The 21090-nt window shown below is 35.9% G+C and overlaps 2 protein-coding genes across 8 annotated transcripts in view; one reads left to right on the plus strand and one right to left on the minus strand.

The window, feature by feature from the left end:
* The window catches only part of Pdp1 (PAR-domain protein 1), a 101578-nt gene that overhangs the window by 75737 nt on the left and 4751 nt on the right, over positions 1-21090 (minus strand). The window lies entirely within an intron of this gene.
* Positions 10649-11190, plus strand: LOC128683241 (10 kDa heat shock protein, mitochondrial-like). The gene has a single exon (XM_053768656.2). It carries the CDS (start codon positions 10760-10762, stop codon positions 11081-11083), a length of 324 nt encoding a protein of 107 aa, XP_053624631.1. The 5' UTR covers positions 10649-10759; the 3' UTR covers positions 11084-11190.

Raw genomic sequence — 21090 nt, forward strand, 5'->3', positions numbered from 1 at the left:
CGAACAACTGAGTTAGTATTTACAGATTTTATTATAGGTGAAAAAAAACGGATCAGGATATGATTTGAACCCTAGTCCGGCAGTCCGTCATCAGACTTCTACTCTTCTTCTGATCTGTCGGTGAGTCCTCCTGGCCATTCCGTCTGTCGATAAATAGAGGATTTTTTAACAAATTATAGAGGTAATTTCGAAACTGCTCAAAAGGTTGTCCAAGTTATTTTACCCGCACAGGAAACAACATTATTTCTGAGTCGCATGGGGTACTTTTTACGTTAGCTGTGTTAGCTAGTGTACGTTAATTATCTCAAACGAAATCAACTCTACAAAGAAATAGTCGCCATATGGTATGTGACATCAGCTGGAGTAATAACAAGTGGATGAACTCCAACGGCAAATGCCAATTATAAGGTCCACTGCAGCAGAATTAATTCCTTTAAAGCCGTGAGCTTAATAAATTGGCCGTGAGAGCCCGCCCGCCCCGTCACCGGCCGCCCGCCCACCGCTAGAACTCTCTCCGCCTTCTTATTTCCTCCGAAATCATTTCCGTTTAAATGGAATTTCTTTTAAAAAAGCTATAAGCTAGTTTTTCCCGATGTTGAAAGGTTTGAGAACGTATGCAACGTTCCAACCTGTTGAGATTTAATTCTCCCGGGCTTTCGATATTAAGCGCTCAATTAACTGTTCTCTTCTATATTTTCACGTTGGCAGTATCCCTCAATAGGCACTCTAATATTTTATTAATATGCTTTTCCATATTTTCTTTACGGTTCCATGAAATACGAACAAAATATTTTCGAAAAATTGACAGCGAAATTCCCTCTTGACATCTCCCTCAATATGACAGCATTACGTGATGGCATAAAATAACTCAATAAGAATTAATTCGTTCATCAGTACTCGTATACTAACGCGAGGTAGTTTTGATTTTCAACTGACGCTGGCACTACCACGTCGACTTGACCTAATCTGAGTTCATGCATTATTGTCTGTAGTTCAACTTTGCAAGTGAAATGACATTCTATATTCGTTTATAAATATTTTATAAGACACGATTTGTTGTAATCTGGAGGGATACTGACATTTATTATTTATAATAGTAGATATATATTAATAATAGTAGATTATTATGGTACTAACTTAACCTTGGATCTTGAGAAAAAAATTAATAATTAAAACCTAAAAAAATAGAAAAAAAGTTGCATTGAAGTTTGCGAATCAACGACTATGAAATATAATTGCCTCAATATTTTGATACAATTAATATAATCTATGAGTTTTCTATGTCGTATATAGCGACTGGGAAAATATAAAACACGGATAGCCTTTAATATGCTGTTTTATAATTATTTCCTCCAAACATAAAGCCGCGTGGAAAATGCCGCTTTTCGTATTTAATAAGTAAACCCGTTATCAGGAATCGAGCACTTGTCTGATAACAAATCACTGCGACTCACGACAAGCGCCGCTATCTGTCCGGCCGGCGGCCGGCCCCGCAAGCTGTCCACGTCTTGTACGAGTATATACTAGCTTGATCAATAACTTCTTGGAATAGAATCAATGAGTTATAGCAAAGTCGTCTATTATTTTCGAATATAGAATTCGTTCGACAATATATATTTTTTAAACAATTACAAACTTTTTAAACAACCAATTTATTTAAAAAAATTTATATATTTATTTGGCTGGAATTTCAATTGCAAACGAAATGATTAATCTCAGTTTACTTTGGCAGTCAATTGCAGTTGCATGCATACCTACTACAGCTCTTAAACCCGGTAGAACTGCCCGCAATGACGACACTTGCTCTGACCATCCAACAACGGCCGCTTCGTAGGAAAAGTTTAAAAAAAATAGAGATACTTATTATCCGTTAATATATATAGCTGATATTTTTAAGCTTCAATTCGGAATCAATCACTCTTTAAAATTCAAAAAAGTAGTCGCATTCCGGGTGCCTCTATTATTAACCGACGCCCAGAAGAATGCAAGCTTTGATTTTTCAAAGCTGAATTGAAGATTATCCAGGTTATTTTTGTACCTATTTCATTATCGTAGATGAAAGGTTTCACCATTTTGATCTACACACGAAACACCGAAGCAAAAGCATAGAAAAGACGGTCTTTCACGGGATTCTAGAAATGGAAGCATGTCTACGTCCACTGTTGAAACAATAACAACTGTCTTTTAGGATAGTAGAATAAAGTAGAGAACAAGTGGAGACTATGACGTATTGACAAGACTACGCCAAGAACTAAAGAATATACGTCGAGGAAAATAAAGTGCCAGTGTGCTTTATCGTCGTGATAATGCCCTGCCAATCGATCTGAAGTTGCAGGCGCTGCCATGCGATCTGCTGTTTCCAGCTAATGCAGCACCCGCTACCTGTATTCTCGGACCAATCTCAAAGACATTTTTTCTCATCTAAAAAAGTACTTGGGGGATAAAAAGAAGTCGACTGTGATGATGAGGTGATAAAAGCTGTAGCCTTTTTGTAGTTTCAGAATCAAACCACATTTTTCCACAAGAATTAACTAACTTGCTAAACGTTATTCAAGGTAGATTAGCTTAACAGATGATAAGGTTGAAATATATTATTATTAATAAATACAGTTTACATTCCAAAAACTTATTGATCAATCTAGAGCATACATACATACTATTTATTTACAGAAATATGTAAAACAGATACCTATAATAGTATAATAGGCAATAAATGGTAACGTGTTTATAGTCATAATAATCTCCTCCAATTCTGGAAGACGAATAAAACGTTAAAACATAATAGACGCGATATTTGTCAATGATACTGGTATTTGTTTCAGAAGTAGGAATGGACAAAATGCGGCTGCTAATTATAATGTCATATATTAATTATTAATATAGTAAAGAGGACGCGCTATCTTCTTTTGTAAAAATGTGAAAGGTCCTCCACACTATTTCAGCCCCAGTCGATATACACAGTAACAGAATTACCGCTCCACTGTATGCGCCACATTTAGGCGGTACGTTGGATTGGCAGCAGGAAGATCATTGGAAATAATTCAGTTTTCGTGAGAATGGGAACTATCACACATTTGTGCCCGAGTGCTTCTGTTCCAATTCCAAAACTCACCGCCTGGAGAATCTCATAACCGACTGCTGTTGAATACTGATCGAGTTCTTGAAAAATTTTTGAAACATACCTAAGTCATTTTAAATACTTAGGTAATGTAATGCTCCGCGTTGTTAGTCTTCCTTAACTAGTCTTCTTTCCAAAAAGACTTTTAATAATTTAAAATGAATACTAACAAATCTAAAATATAGTCATCAAAGTTAGCTTTATCGCGTTTTAGCTATTCCATGATCACTGTTGAGCAAATACCTTGATGTTTATTTCAATTAGGTGATATTTCGTATATGGCTCAGTCTCTATAACGGCCACCGTATAGGCAATGGCGCTCCAAGTTTGCGCTAGGCGGACTCTGAACGAAGTCGTCGACCTTTCTCCACCGAGCCCAAGGAAGCTCCTTCGCTCCTTGGGAGAACTTGTCTATTTCGAGTCGGTATGGAAACCAGAGCCGGCGCGTCACTGACGTCGCTAAATATACGAACGGACGGATAGACATGCCGACTTGGAGACTACTATGATATTAAATTAGATGCTTTTTCACATATGTATTGTGGGATATTTCGACATAGTAGATATTCAGTATATAATTAACTAGCTGCGCCCCGGAGTTTCGCTTCTGTGTGAATTTTGGGATAAAAATACCCTAGTTTTATTACAGGTCATATTCTAACCGTTTACCATTTTATAACAATCGATCCAGTAGATTTTGCGTGAAAGAAAGATTAGCGTTTGAATATTTCTGTACTCACAGGTATTGTATAAATAAACGTTTTCCCCATTCACTCGTGCGATGCAATAATTAAACGCAATAAAGCCATTTGTCCCTCGCATGGCGGCCATATTGCTTCCGATCAGACTTCATACGGCTGGGCATTCTTTGTGAGTTATATTAAAATAGTTTTGATTGGAAATCGATGTGCGAGTTTATTTAATAAGGCAGATTTTTTATATTTTTCATCACAAACAACCTCAAAGATTTAATACCATAGTAGCTGCTCTAAATACTTTTGATGAAAAAGTAAGAATTACGTGAGTTTTAAATTTATGGTCTAGTTGGAAACGGGTCGCGATCTGCAACACGGTAAATGGTATGGAACATGGGAAAAAAGGTTTGAAATATATGTACATGTAAAAAAATATTTTTGTATTCCAAGCTGTGTAGCTTGGAATACAAAAATATTTTTTTTAGCTTAGTGATTAGTATACCTACGTAACTAAATTCATAATGTGTTTCGCTTGTAAGAAATTTAGACGGATATAATTTAGTATTGATTTAGCTTAGAATGTTAGTGAATTTTAGAGCCTATCTCTGAACGGATTTTCATATCAGACTCTCAAGCGACCTGACAACGAAAGCACAAAAGTGATGTGCGAAATCTGTCAGGAACTGTCGACGTAGAGAAGCCCGAGGTCGCGCGCTCGTGTATTTAGAATTTGGCCTAGGTTTCTCGATCACAGAGATTTAATATGCAGTCGGAGTTACGTGGAAATAGTAAAACTCCTGTCAAAGGTATTTACGATTCGGAGGGAAGCCTAGCCTTTGTTGTGTCGGAATGCTTTTCTCACAAAATTTAATTTAGTGCTCGGCGCTCGTAATGGCGTTGCATAAGTATATTGAATGATTTCAAATGCGAAATAAATTCTCGGTATAATTAATTACAGTATAATTATTTTAAGAGGAAAATAATTATAATTTTACTACCCAATAGATACCTACTAACCATACTAACAAAATTGATAATAATAAAATAGTAACTTTACTAATCTTACCACTTGTGGTATGTTTCAGTCATCTTAAACAGCTTTCTAGATTACTAGATAAGTATCTATTATTTTGTAGGAGGTACTTGTTGAAGCAATGTCATAACAAAGACGTGAAATTTTTCGTTGGGTCAATTCACGATTCCCTTTATTTAAGCCATTTTGTAGATTGCTATGATTACAGATTGATACCTAAGTCCAATCTGTGACTGTCTGCCTGACGTCAACCCTTCGCAATGCGCCATGGCTATACCTACCATGCCACCATGGAATTAGAAGGTACTCCGTTGTACGAAGCACCTACTTATTTAATCCATGGGCTATACAGATAAATGCAATCAAAGAAGATAAATATATCATTAGCTTTACTACTATTTACTAACTACCGGTTTTCTATTGGACGCAAACAGTGGTGTTATAAGTTTGTTCGACTGTTTTAGGCGTGACTGTCTGTATGTTGGCATAGTGGCGGCCAAACGGATTCATGAACCAATTAAAATCTATTTTTATTGTTTGTAAGGCGACTTAACTGTTTATGTTCTTTGCCACTTATTTCAATTTTTTTGTGTGTTTGAAATTGAGACTGATGTATAGCTACAAGCTATGTCGTGTATTCAAGTTGTTCATTTGTTGTCCATTCGTTATTTGAAATGAACGTTGCTTGGGGTGTCCGTCCGTCAGTAAATTCAATTAAGAACTTGGAGTAATCCTCGTGCAGCAGCGCTCGTCTGTAGCCAAGATTCCATTCAGTACACCCGTGGTATTACTACTCTGAAGCAGATAATAATATCCAGTTCCTTTCATAACGAAAAATTTGTTATATTCCAGGTATTCCTACTGGAAAGCTGATAGATGTTCCTCGAAGAGGATTTGTAGCATTTCCTATTATTCTTGCAACAGATAACAAAGAAATATTTATTTCTCCATTAAACTTCAGCTCTCTACTTTAGGAAATAAATCCTTATTGAATTAAATAAAAGACTTTTTTTTAATTGGTTTTCAGAACCAATCAATCATTCAAACAATATCAAACTTATTGCTAAAACCAAAGATTTTAAATTATAATTAACATAATTGTGAATTATGCTCACAATACTGATATACCACGAATCCAATGCGAAGAACGAACTCTACAGTGTTCAATAGGGTCACCCGAACAATCTGAAACAGTTAAATACCCATAAAATTGTGACCATAGCGATTTGCTCTTCTAAACGACTGTTTATCAAAAATTGATTTATACGACATCGATTTTCATGGTCAACCATTTATTTAACCAATTTCTCTTGATGTTTTGGATCGATTTATCGTAGTGATTATTTGATACGAAATCAAAACGCAGTGCGATGATACCACAGATTACCAAGCTGATAGAAACGGCGCCAGATAGCGTTCCTATCTAACGGCAAACAGGATAGAACGTGACCACTATTTTATGAGGTTCATAGTAAGTTTCAATATTAAAAACTTTTGAACACATGATCCTAGTTCTTTCCACTTAAAACTCATACAAAATTGAGTATTTAGAAGACTTTTAGAAATCTTTTATCTCTAAACTTTTATCTATCTATCTATCTAACAGTTGCAACGTCTCTGCAATCCCTTCGATGCGCTACAAAATGGTATAACTCCATTATTTTATACCAATATTTCATTTTAAAAACTTGAAATTAAAAATTTTATTTATCTTTTGCATATTTCAAAAGAAATTCTACCGTGCAAAAGAGCAGTATCATATCATGGTAATTCATTCAATGCCCACCGGCCGGGTAACGCGTGCCTAAACATCCGACATACTTATAAAACTTATAAATATATATTAAAAATATATATTACATTTTCCGGATATCAATGACCATCAATTTTAATAATATGAATATATAGGTAGCATAGTTCAATCGTTAAGTACATATTCTAACCAATTTCCTCTGTAATTACACAGATATCGAGGGCACCTCGCAAAAACTATCAACTTATCTCTATCTTAAGATCACCACTCACATACACCAGGGAATAAAACGTTTTTATTATATCAACGCTCCACGTCGATTATAGTACCTACACGCGGCTACAAATGAAAAGTTTGTTAACATCGAATTAAAATGTTTGTACAGTCAACCGCACGACAAATCATCCTGCAGACTTAAACGAGTTGGTGATAATAGCGGATTTTAAATGATTTTATCTAGATTGATATGCAGCAGTGTTCATACCCCACGCGGCTTTGGGAGTTAAAAAAGTGGACAAAAACTGGAGCAAACAACCCAAGGCCTCTGAAAGCACGTAGTCATTCGTCACTCGTTACCAGCAGCTCGGCGCGCGCTCGTGCCGCTAGGGTGACCACAAGTCTGAATTTCAACTTATCTCTAGATAACATAATTAGGTAGACGTCGATCAGTCTTGTTTTTAAATATTTTTGATAAGGACATGATCCTATTTCCGGTTTATAGTACATTCGATCATAGGTGGTCAAAGTTTTTTTACTATATACTTAGTTATATTATATAATTTTTTCATTTTGAAAACGATGAAAATAAAATTTGATGTTATTTCGAAGAATAGTGCAATCACAAATTTGCTAACAATAGCCAGCAAGCAATATGTTAATTGCATAGAAATTGTAATTATCGTGAGAAGGATATGGAGTTGACATTTAATATTTTACTGAAAATATTGAGGTTTCTTTTTATAAAAAAATATATCATATACAATGCAACTGCAAACCAAAAAATTCGGAAATTCTGTAAATGGCTTCTTCAATTTTTTGCGTATTTTAAATATTTATACGTGTAATTTTATTTTTTAAGCCTTCCCATTAGTTACTAAAATTTACAGAACTTCGGATAAGAAAATACATAAGTATAACAACTTTATAATTATATATTTATATATATAATATATTCATAGGCACATATGTCGTATAGGGAGGTGAAATCGATGGCTGAGGACAGATTAAGATGGAAAGTGCTCCACCAACAAAAACAAAGTTCTTAAATTAATTGATGATGATATTCATACAAGTATGAGAAGTGTTCGATATTTCATAATACTGTAATGCGCTCACACTGTCACTGAAGTCGTACAAATGCCGACGCGAATGCAAGAACGAACATTACTTAGTTTATGTCGAAACCGCCAAGTTGGGCGAACTGGTCCAGGCAGGGTGGGCCGGTGCCATAACAGCTGTCAAAGTCAACGGCAGGCCCAGGATTTCATTACAAGTTTCCATTGATAGCGAAGTAATTAGAGGCTTCTAACTTTAATATTTCGAGTTTGACTAGTTTATAGATCCTAAAGTAACCCCGTTTCCCATTAACTAATTAGCTGAATGAATTGTCAAAACAAAGGTATCGAACAGCTAAACCCCGAGGTAGGCTGAACCTAGGTTAAGCCCGCTGGACCTACGTGCGGCGGTCCTAGTAGCACCTAGGAGTAACATGCTTATCTATGCTCAGACATAGGTTTAGCCTGTAGCGGGTTTAAACGTAACATGAAATAAATTTTTTTAAAAGGTTTTATTTCGCAAAGAAAGCGAAATATGTATTTTAGGAAAACAGTTACGTTGTTTACAGATATTTATGTAAAACTGTAGACATTTGCAGATACTTTTTTCAGTTTTTTTTTTTTAAGATTTGTGTGATTCTTATGGGGCAAAATAGGACAAGAACCCACAAACCTAATCAATAAATGTCTTGGATATCAACCTCAATTTATGTTATAAATACATTTTGGTTTGACACCTTGTGGTACCAAATAAATTACTTTTAAATTTATATCATAACAAGGTAGATGGTGTCGTTGAAACAACAATTTGCTGGTGTAAGCCCTAGTTTCGACTTGATCCATGTGGCGAGGCGTTCGCCACGCCTCGAGCCAAGCGCATGCCTCGTTGCGGCTCCCGACGAGGCGTGCCTCGTTCGCCAACACTCGGATTTTCTACATTCTCAACTAATAAACCATTAAGTCCACTAGGCCTTAATGCCACGCTGCGACGAATTAATGGATTTACACCAAGCGAGCGAATGCGCATTCTATTTTCACTCTAGCTGTACAACCAATGACTGGCCATAGCCTGTGACCAAGGCCTTAACATATTATACATAATACTTTTGGTCTGAAATTAAGGTCCAAATAGGCAGTTAAATGTACTATTTTTAATCAAGAATGTCCAAAGCTTTAATGCAATAATGTAAAACTGTACTTTTACGATAGGTACTAAGATAGACAATGATTGGTATGGCTAGGTGGTAGCTTGATACTTGTGTCTAGTGGACGCGAAACTTTACGGGTACAGCCCGCATGATATCTTTCTGACTCAATGACAGGCTGCAGCTTGACTGTACTGTTTGTCTGATAAACTGAATATGATAGATCTCGCATTTACTGGGTATTAATAGCGGTTTAACTATAGTTGTAAACTGTTGTGTCTGTCCGACGGAAACGAGAATAATTGACATTTACGATAAATGTCCGAGATTTATTGACAGAAATGACGTTATCAAATATATTCAAACACTACAATAGATACATATTTTAATAATTATTTAATATAATAACATTATTACAACTCACAGATATAAGAACACTGTTGTTACATCTGTTTTACAACTCGTAATAAATGCAGTTTTTGATCAAAACCAACATTAAAGTTATTATAATTAAGTTATTATAGTTTTGTTGTTAATTTTGTGATAGGCTTAATAAATTATTAAATAATTAATTAAATATTAAATTATAACAAAACTTACTGAAATATTTCCGTTACCTAGTATTTTTTTTAGTTCCATAAACTATCGGTTTCGTCTCTACACTACACACACGGCCGCGGTCGCGGGTCGACGACATCGGGACATTCTCATTGCACAAGTGAGGTGCATTTTAAAAAGAATACCTGTCTGAATCTGTTACAGAAGTAGGCTACTACATGCTATATAGATTGTATTGTAAACATTAAACGGTTTATACTCGTATGAAACACTATGCATTTTTATTCCACAAAAACTTGAACAATAAAGAAAAAGAAAAGGAATCCAAGAATTTGTGCGATGACTTGAAACCTACAGAACCTAATAGATACAGGAAATGAATAACTACTTTAATCAAATATAATACCTAAATGGGTCGCAATAATGGAACCTACTCATAATAATCACGAAGAATTATAATCAATAGGTACCCTTGCAAATGGGACAAGATGAACTTGAACAGACTACACTCTAATTGCACTGAAATACATTAGAGAAGAAGATGCGTCAGTTGGATCCTGCGACATTCCCGGTCGGGTCTCAATGGCGGCAATAAAGTGTGGTCGTGACTTTAGAGCTCCGCGCGCGGCCCGTTGGCACCGCGCGTGTTTATTATCGGCGGTCTTGCGCAATGTAACGCCGACGAAATCAACCAACATTTAGACGGTTCATGTTTAATTTCTCCAAGGATACAATTTTATCAGATCGCGTTGTGTACATGTCGTACTTGGAGAGTTTTGTAAAATGAAGCAGTTGGTGTGCACGGGCCATTATAATCACTACAAACTGTCACACTGCCAATACCGTTTTATTAACGAGATTTTCACCTCAATTCAAACTTCTTAGCATTGAGTGACAAAAGACTTATTATAAATATACGTACTTGAATTACTATAAATAATTGTATATTTTATAGAATTTTTATTTAATTAGAATTTAAAAAAAAATTCAAGAAAGGCCCATGCACATATTTTTTTTTGTTGTCACCCAAAGCTAATAAGTTCGAATATGTTTGACGACTATATCAGACTTCAATGCCGGCTTCACTTGTTTTACAGAATTTTGTCAAAGTCAAAAATATATTCATTATTGCATTTTCGACTATTCATACATTACAAAACTCCAATTCAAAACAAGCTACAGAATGTCTGCAGCTGTAAAAAAAGTGATTCCTCTTTTGGACCGTGTTCTTGTCAAGAGAGCTGAAGGCGCGACCCAGACCGCTAGTGGCATCGTGATCCCAGACATGGCACAATCGAAGGTGCTTCACGGAGAAGTGGTCGCTGTTGGTACAGGTGCACGAAAGGCAAATGGCGATTTTTTTCCAGTCTTAGTGAAAGTCGGAGATAAGGTCGTCCTACCGGAACATGGCGGCACTAAAGTAACTTTAGAGAATGATGAGAGAGAATACCATCTCTTCAGAGAATCTGACATTCTGGCGAAAATCGACGATCCATATGCAACCTAATTTTTAATAGTGGACAAAAAACGTATGTTCTATATGTGATTGTGTGTAATAATTGGATGCCGATGTATCTGTTGCACTCTTTATTACAATGTGAATATGTAAAAGGACATTGTTTATTGCTTTTCAGTTCTTTAGCGTTCACCAAAATATTAGTGACGGTGGATCCGTCGCTAATATATTGGCGAACGCTGTTTTACATTAAAATTGTGTCGCGGGTCTAAACCAACGTCTGTTTAGATCCCCTCTCATCTAAGTCCAGGATGCTCCGAATTACTTAACGACTCTTGACCGGATACAGAAAGGTATTGATATAATTTGGATGCGTCGCTCTTGGCTTTGCCGGTGGGTTGGCAATCTTATTAGAATGAAGCCTACCATTATAGTAAGTCTATTTTAACCTTGTTTTAACTATTTACTACTGCTAGAGATACTTTGTATCAAATTCGACAAGCAATCTACATTCTGTATGGTCAGTAAACTGGTAGATATTTGCTAAGTTGGCGTTGAGTTAGTATCCCAGATAACTTAATTTGAGACTGTCTTAATTCCTGTGATTATGTTCATACATTTATTTTATTCCTGAATTTAGTGGTCGAAATCAATCATGCAAATGAACTTTGAAGACGGTATGTATACGTAACCGGAATCCTGAATCCACCCCTTCAGTCTAGCTTGAGAAGTCAATATAGTATTTATCCTTACGTTATGGTATTTAAAAACCCCGACGTCTCGTTAAGAATAGCGACAATAATATTATCTTCAGTGAGTAAATAAAGAATATCTCAATGCCGTATCTTTTTCAAAGTCGCTGATAACAAAGAACGTAATGGAAGACAAATTATTGGCATTTATTTTTCCGTGGAATGACGTCACGTGCCCTTTGAGGGTGTGGAGCCAAATTTTATATTTAATTTAAATAATGCTGTACTTTCAACATATCACAATTTTCTACAAGTCACGACTGACAACGCAGGGACGTTTGTTAGTTGTAACTATTCGTAATAGATACTATCAACATTCTCAATAGATACTGTCTGTGTTATATCGTCTAACTAGAGGCCCATATCAGAGGAACATATTAGGTTATACATAGGTTTTATTTATGTGCCAAACTTCATCAAAATCAGCCTAGTAGATTTTGAGTTAATAAACTCTGCTTGAGTTAATAAATTTTGCTTCTAATAAATAGATTATAAGCAAAACTAAAAATCAAATCTTTTCCCTTTATAATATTAATATAGACATTGCCTGATATATGAATATCGCAATAGCAATTCCTATCGGAACTCATATAATGAATATATTACTCTTGAATGTTTTTGTAAATGGACGCAATAAATGAAAGCTTATTAAATCTGGTTACAATACGATGTCCTATTTGGGTACCAAGTTAGCACTTTAGTAACCAGTTAGGTATTAAATGCTGAGTGTCCAGTGGTGAAGCGGCTGTGCCATCATTATGACACGCTAATAAGTATGTAACCAGTTTGTAGTGGTCTATGTAAAAGTTTGTTTTTGACGGGAAAATTACATCTCAATGCCTTAAATATTTTAAAAAAAGTAGTGTTTCCACAATAAATGAAAAAAGAAGCGATGTGGGTCGGGTATGATGTAAAGAAGTCTCGTAAGGTCAAGGTCGCTACCTTCAGCCGCGCCATCGCTGACTTGCCTGAAGCGAGCTCATACATAATCCACACATCCAGGTATACATGTGTCACTAATACGGTTTGACGGGATGTGTCATTTTCGAAAAATTTCTCCTCTCACAAATAAGTTTATGCATTCCTTTTTATTTAGTTTATTTGGCATGACAGGGACCAACACAGACACTATTAACACGAGTTGTTTTGCTAGGTAAATATTATTTAATTTAGAATATGACGTGAAACAGTGAAATTTCGAAATAAATGATTTGATTTGCAATTATTCGCTAAAGATGATATTTTAAATAATTCATAGCTTATTTTATCTGGTTTCAATAGCCAATAGCAAGCGAAAAAATATGAAGTTTGACTACAGGATTACCCCTTTTAGCGAAAGTGCGGATTCCCCGGGTCCACACTCACATAATGCCGCGTCCTCCACAAGACATCGAGCCCGTCCACGCTGCACCGCGAGCGAGCTCAAGTGTGCGACATCGATTTTCCCACACGTTCGCTGAGAGCTGCTGAATAGAACTCGTTCCTTCCATTCCAATGCAAGAACGGCGGATTTCAAAAGAGATTTTCAAGATATTTCTGTTCTTGATGTTTGCGATATCCTATATTTGAAATTGTCGAACTACATTCGAAATGGATGGGAAAATACGATAAAGTAAAATACAACTTAAGTTTGTTGTATCTTTTGCTACTTTAGTTTTTGTTCGCCGTACTTCGTACTGGGAATATGAACAATATAGTGGTACAGTCTACATTCGTCGATGTCTAGGCTTCATCCGATTATTATGTTTATTGCATTACGAGTAGTAAAGTTTAGTATTCAGAAAATAATCCACTATTGAGATTAGGTTATAAATTACGATTTTGTTTTTTATGTGATTGTGCCATGCATTTTAATGACAGATTTCATATCTAGAATAGAATCCATGATTGAAAATTGCATGAAAATGCAATTTTAATGAATTCAATTAGCAAGATGCAAGGTGCGCACGACCGCACGTCTGTTTCCGAAACCACTGGCTAATTGTCAGTTTGCTCTCCACTGAGCGCCCGCCGCCTCCCGTCTCGTCACATGGCCAAGTTAATTATTTGACGAGATTCAATTTGTGATACGAATCGAGAGCGTTTGTCCGGTTGTCTGTGCACAGGCAGCTTTGGAGAACTGAGAGATGCCATTTATCCTAAACACAAAGGCTACCCCGAACTCAAATTATTCCATTGGAGTATCTGGTTGAACACATAATGTTCAATTTAACTATAAAGCCAGGAGCTGCGTTCGCCGATGGTCGCGACTTTAGAATGAATTCAGCTGGAAAATGCTACTTATGCTTTTATACATATATATGTGATTTAATATTGAAATTTTAGTTTCGAGAGTTCGGTGCTTTCAGACTGGGAGTTATAAAGTATTACAAAATTTATTTGAATTTACATTTCTTCTCTAAAAATAAATTAAAGCGATAATTTTCATCAAACATGTTCAATTCAGGGATCATACATACGTACTTTAAGGTCATCAAAATATTACCTACATATTATTTGCATGGTTAAGTTGTTATCTACATAAAAGTTTGTTTTCGAAATTGTAATTAGATATTAATTAGATCACGTATTATGTTTATTACAAGTTTATTAATGAGATTCTGTTTTATTATTGAACATTATATCTGATCTTGTCAGTAATTAATTAGGTAATGTCTGGTTCTGGCCAGTTTAGTACCGAGGCGGCTGGTAGTAAGAGAACATCGGCGTCTTCACACCAGCAGCGCCGAGCGGCGGTAAACAGTTACGCGTGTCACCACGAAAATATCTGTTGCTGTGACATCAGTCGCTCAAGGCTAGAACAGCTAAGTTTATTTTTAAAAAGTCAACTAACAAATACAACGGAATATTTTAATCTTCAGCACGTGAGACGTGGTGAGAAATGTATAGTTCTCCGGGTGACCTGGCTTATCAACGTTGGCGGACTTTAATTTTTCCAGCAGCTTGACCATGGCGTACTGAGGCACGGGCAGGGGTGGGCAGCTGTAGCTCATCCTCAATAGGAAGGTGGACGAACCTTGTTAGCTTGTTATCTATACCTATTGTAAAGCAAAAAAGACGTGCAGATATACAATACACGTTCGTTACTGAAACAATCAAAATCTATCGGTCGGCCAGTATGTTGCATTGGTAGAACATAACTATGAATAGCGATCGGGTTTGGTCTCCAAACTATCCCGATCATGGAATAATGATAACAAAAAAGATGCTGCTAATTGGTTTCTAGGTATTGACGCTTGAGTCTCCTACTATCCAACGGATAGTATATACGAGTATATCCTTATAGATATTTTTGTTCTAATTACATGTAATACTATTTTTTAGATTGACACTGCTTTTGTCTGCCCCTCCTTTAAGAAAATCCTAGCTCTGGCCGTGCTCACTGATGTTTAATATCTCCGAGACCGGCGTAATCCGACCGGCTGCCGCTCGGTTGCATCCTAAACGTAGCCTTCAGTCTTAATCTCTTAAGTTTCACACTTTTCAATTTAAAAACATAACAGCGAGTGGGATAACACAAGAAAATTATTTTCGCTTCGTTAGCACAGATCTCAAAGCGGCCTGCAGCATCTGAGACAAGTTTATCAATACTTCGGAAGTTGATAATGTTGTCCTGTTTAGTTTAGTAGCGTTCATCAGATTTTCCTAATTTTTTTTGCTTTCGTGTTTACTCGCTGACAGATATTATCGCTGATACCTAGCGGCTGGAAATATCAGCTATCAAACTTTAGGTTATCGCTATTTATAATAAAATGTAACTGCGATTGACAAAGTTGAAAATATTTTTTTTATCGCGGACGTTCCCTTCAGAAGCGGTAATATTCAGTTCATAAACATGCATCGTGATATATATAATGTAATCTGACAAATAGTAATTTATTTTCTGCGAATCTTGGGTGCTGCTCATTAAGTATGTATCACGGAGCATTGGAACAGAAATACGTGCTCAAATGTGGTCGCTATGAGTCAGCCAGGACACTACCACACTACCGTATTCCCGCTACTTCGTCCGCGAAAAAATATGCGTGTTTAGATGAAACTTGAGCCAGTTTTGAAATTGGAACTTAGCAAATAACAATGGAATTAAAGGTAAAGCAAAAGGTAATATTATTGCAATAATGAGGTTTATCAATAAAATACCAAGGTCTATTTATTATTGAACTAGCGAAATAAAAGTTTATTCATCAGCTTTTTCATTTCCTTAACTAGGACTACATACGTTCAAAGAACAATAAAGGCTATTTTCGCGACGATCACATAATATTCACGATGGTAATTATAACATTTTTTCTTCCAACGTGTGATTGATATCTCTAATATCTCTATCTACATACACGTCCACATCTCAGCACAACACCGAACCAAAGCACTTTGTGCTATTGCAGACTGTTTACTTGTCCAGCTGGACGCCACGCTGGTCATAAAATTTCACGTCTTCTAAAATGGCCGTGGCTATTGTTTTCGTTAGTCATAACGAACTAAACCTATTTCAAAACTAGTGCAACATTATCTTTATTAGAAAATGAATGTCTAAAATGTGTTGCTAACACGTAGGTGACTCTAATCGAAGCTTTTTTTTGCTTGAATATTTTCTTACAAATTATGTCACCGATTCTATTTCTATATCTCTCTATATTAAAGTAATAAATTTAAAGACTTTGTCTTTTTTGTGACTAGAGTTGGATTACTCGATTAATTGGCATATTGTACAATGAGTTTACAAGTAATTACTTATAAATGTCGTTAAAACATTAAATAATAGCTGTTATTGCCACACGAGCTATTGAACAATGATATAGAAGCAATAAAAACGACGTAGTAAATATAAATAATATCCAATGCTTAAGGCCTGTTTCACCACTTTCTATCATTTTGTAATCTAATAGACAAACTAACTGCTACATAAATCTAGAATAAGTTATTTTCTATTTGGCCCTATATACACCTACAGGCATAAACGGAGCAACATATTAGTCGAAGATTATATAATAGTCATTCCGATTCAACAATAAGAAGTTAGCCATATCGCGCTCGCGGCGCACGCCTGCCGCCCATTAGCAGTTTCAGCGTTCTTCATTTAGCGATCGGCTTGTCAATGTTGCACCTCGTGTTTGAGTACCATTGATAGTGCATGACTATGTGAAGACTTGATATTCTCAAATTAAACTTAAAATTTATTTGTGTGTTTTATTTCATGTATATTAGGATAAATATTACACCATATATATGTTATTAACTATATTATGTATAGTGTAATTTTCGTCACTTTGTGATATTTTAAAATAAATATTATGTGATTTACATAATAATTAATACAATATCAGACATGTAATCATGTACCTATTGACGGCACCACACATCGCGGAACAGTTCGCCGAACTTGGTGGATACGTCATACATTGCTGATTTTTCATTGTAGTAAATGAAAGCTCTCTCGTAAAAACTACGCAATGTTCATACGTTCGCGTCGGCGTGTCCGAGCTCGGCGACAGTGTGGATCGAGCGTAGGTACTATTGTTTCATAGTAAGTCCAAAACAAATGCGCAAACTAGTATCCTATACCTGCACAATATTTACCGACGCTTCTCATACAAACAGTTGCCATTTTCCTCGTCTTGTCCTTGTAACTTGTATTTGTTTTTATCCGACTTGAGTGTAGAGAGATTATGATTTTAACATCGGCATTTCCCCTTTGTATTGATACATATCCACAGACATATCAATGTTGTCAGTTTAGTGTCTTGCAAGTACCTAACAGATGAGCGTCAAGTGTACCATACAAATATATGTGTAATACTTACCACTTTTACCAGGTGCAAGCACCGAAGATTCTTTTCTACCTGTTTTTACAACGTGAATTGCATACAATTCTTCATAAGTATTTACGAATTCCTTAAATTATACAGGTATATCTTCTAATCAAGATATTTTGAAATGCTAGTACCTAGTAAAAGATTATATTATCTGAGAATAGTTTGATTTTAGTTTAGTTCTATTTAGTCGTATGTATGTCATATATGTTCGGGCACCACAGTGAGTGTGAAATGGAGGAGCGAAATACTTGTGAGTTATAATAGCCTAGCCCAGGCTACGCCCACTGCACACAATAAAAAGAATTCAGATGAATCACATATACTACAGCTGTGTTACTGTATTAATTTCAATTTGAGACAAAGCTAGCGTGATGTTAGAAAGTTAATATTTGAAAAAATAAATACATGCTTCCAAATGTAACAAGTTAACTTATGGAAATTAGGCTTTTTTTAAAACATTGCTTATTTTAATAAATATTTAGTCGCTAAAAGTAAAGGTAGTCTAAAATATGTAGGTACATGTGAAAAAGATCTGGTTCGTTTCTTTTTGACACAAACTCAAATTGATCGGTACTCACCTGGTCGATTTTTTTTCTTTTTTGTTGATCTCATGGGTCAATAGAATAGATGTTATGTGGAAATCATGGATAAGTACTACGGAGCACCTACTAATTCCATTGTGGAAATATTTGTCATCTATTTTTCCTAAGAAATATTATACCTTTTATCCACGCCCCGCCACCACTTTATAGCCCATAAAATGATTATTCGTTACAAAATACCACACTGAAAACAAAAATGCAGAAAGTGTCACATCTGTGGCGTCGTCACGTTGTGGCTGCGCTGAATGCGGGTCGATACGGACGGCGCCGCCGGATTAACATAGTGCGCTCCTCGCGTGCCAAGTCAGAACCTCGTTCTTTTTTACATTATTAACCGGGAATTTACATTTAAAACCGTCTGGGAATCTGGATGTTCAAGAATGCCCAAATTCTCAACCCTAGATGTTTTTACTTAGTCTTTTTATGTTTTCTGCTATCGGTTTGACTATCAGAATCTTAACTGCTATATATTCAAATTTAAATCTACAATTAAATAATAAATTCTGAAACTGACATTTCGACAAAATATTTGAATAAAACTTTGAAACAAAAATTAAATAATTCAATATAAAATGAAATAAACGTTAAAGGTAAAGCAGCAACTGTTTAATAATGCTCCCGTGGAGTCAAATCTCGCCGTTGAGTTATTCAAGAACAAACTTCAAATATTGTTTCAGCTTATTTAATTTCAAAACAGAAGTTCTTTCTCTCAGTAATAATAAAAAAATAAATGGAAGTAAGTACAATAAATAAGTTTATTATATATAATAGCGGTTTATATTGTGATTTTAAAATAAACTCAAAGGTAAGGTCCAAAAAATCACTAATGTATCTCTACTAAACTACTACCTATACGAGACCTGCTACCTGGCGTACCCAAATGAGAAAGATGTCCATATATCCAGCTATCCGGAGCTTTCCGGTACAAGTACAAGTACTAGAGGTTAATTACCGAAAGTTTCCAGGAATGTGTCTTTATATAACTGCCGTGGTTAGCGTAAACATATAAATATTGTTATTGTAAGTAAAAAATAATATTTGAAAACTTCCAAAGATGCCGAGAGTTTTGGAAGTTTTCAGGAAACTCTCCTTGGATTAGGAAATATTCCTGGTAATTATCACGCACTCTGTCCCGTCTCGTCTGTATGTGTATTTCTATTGTAATTCTTATGCGCGTTCTCTTTCTTGTATCTGCTAAACGAAAGATGGAAGGACGAAGTCTATATTTGTCTAAGATCTGCAGGAACCAGACACAGGTACCTGGCCCAGTCCTGCGCTGGATCATGATCTGTCACTCATTATAACACGACAGAACCCGCGTCTTCCGACCGCCCTCATTCTGAGAGACAATTTGCATCCTGTGCGAACGAGGAACTAAAGGCGACTTCCACTAGGGAAGAGATGATTTTAAGGATGTGTGACTGTGCGTGTAAAGGAAAAAGTTGGCTGCGACATCAAAAATTAAAAAATTCGTCCCTTTTTCAACAAAATGAAATAATTGGCCTATTTTTGTCTAAAAGATGGTACTTAGAGCGCTCGTCCGCTGTGGCCACGCTGTCAATTGTTTTGAGGAAGGAATCATTTTCAAAAAAAATAAAACCAACTTTTTGTTAAAATTTGAAAAATTGTAAAGCGCGGCCGCTGCGGTCAAACAAACAAAAAACACTGATAGTTTAAATTTGACAAAGAGTTAAATTTCGAATAACACAATTTCTGACGATTTATATTTTGGAATGTAATTCGGTTCCGTGTGTACTGAGTGTGTCAGTCACACACACGTGTGTAGGGTGGGTACCAGCTCCCGGCGCGTGACGCGAAATTAAATCATGAGCGTAAATACTGTATCGGACACATCCGAGGTCATCTTTTCACATCAAACGTCCAATCTGCAAGTTCAGCAAATATTCATACATTTGAAAGTTCAATCGGATCCCTCAGTGGACGGACCAATCAATTTTCTAAAAATGTATGGTAGTAGTAGTATCAGAATAAATTTACACACAAATTTAACTACCATTCAACGAAACTACGGGACGGAATTCAATACATTTTAACACACGGGTAGAATATGTAGAATTAATTAATCTAACCGAGTATTTGCTATGGTTCCAGTTAAATATCATAGACAGTATCTAATCAAAGTGTGTGATTCGTGAAGAACTAAGATTTAATTCTTATGTATGTGTATAATTATGATTTACCTGATCGAAGCAGGATGAGCCGCTAGTAAACAAACAAAGCAAAATGTTATTATTTGGGCACAACTCACATAGATTTTGATACGAGTTGATATGCCTATTTGATTTATAAATGTTTGCGTGTAGTGTCAGTGTATTACAGTGATTATTAAGACACATGTTTTCATTCATATCCCAATGAGCTTGTTAACAAGTGTGGGCTAATGAATGCGTGACGTCACGACCTGATCAGCTGACTGCCACAGACTATGTAACCAGAGTGGTAGTATTATAATAGTATTATATAGCATGTAATACAGGCATCTAACTGCTATGTGAAAGGTCTACTGTAAAAAGTAATGTTTGCACCAGCTGCTGCTGTGAAAGTTTTTATTCGAAGTGTAGGAACTCTTGAGGATTTCCGTACGCTGACCTCCAAACTTCAATTGGAAGATGGCCGCCCCATGATGATGTAGGAACAGTAACAATGAACTAAGTAACTTTAATTATTTGTTCTATGACATTTGACAACTGTTGTACCTGAAGAAACCGCAATGAAGTGTTGCTTCTTCTAACGTCAATCAGTGACAATTGAAATATTGTTTCGGGCTTCTAAATTGTTCATGATTTTTTTAATCCAAGTATTTTTCTACCTGTCCATGTCACACTTCGCTACACTACGCTACGCTACAACAGTTTCTTCCTAACGACAAG

This window comes from Plodia interpunctella, chromosome Z, assembly GCF_027563975.2.
Source record: "Plodia interpunctella isolate USDA-ARS_2022_Savannah chromosome Z, ilPloInte3.2, whole genome shotgun sequence".
NCBI lineage: Eukaryota > Metazoa > Arthropoda > Insecta > Lepidoptera > Pyralidae > Plodia > Plodia interpunctella.

What these genes read in the sequence shown, in the direction of transcription:
- LOC128683241 (XM_053768656.2), top strand. Translation starts at nt 10,760, where the DNA reads ATGTCTGCAGCTGTAAAAAAAGTGATTCCTCTTTTGGACCGTGTTCTT.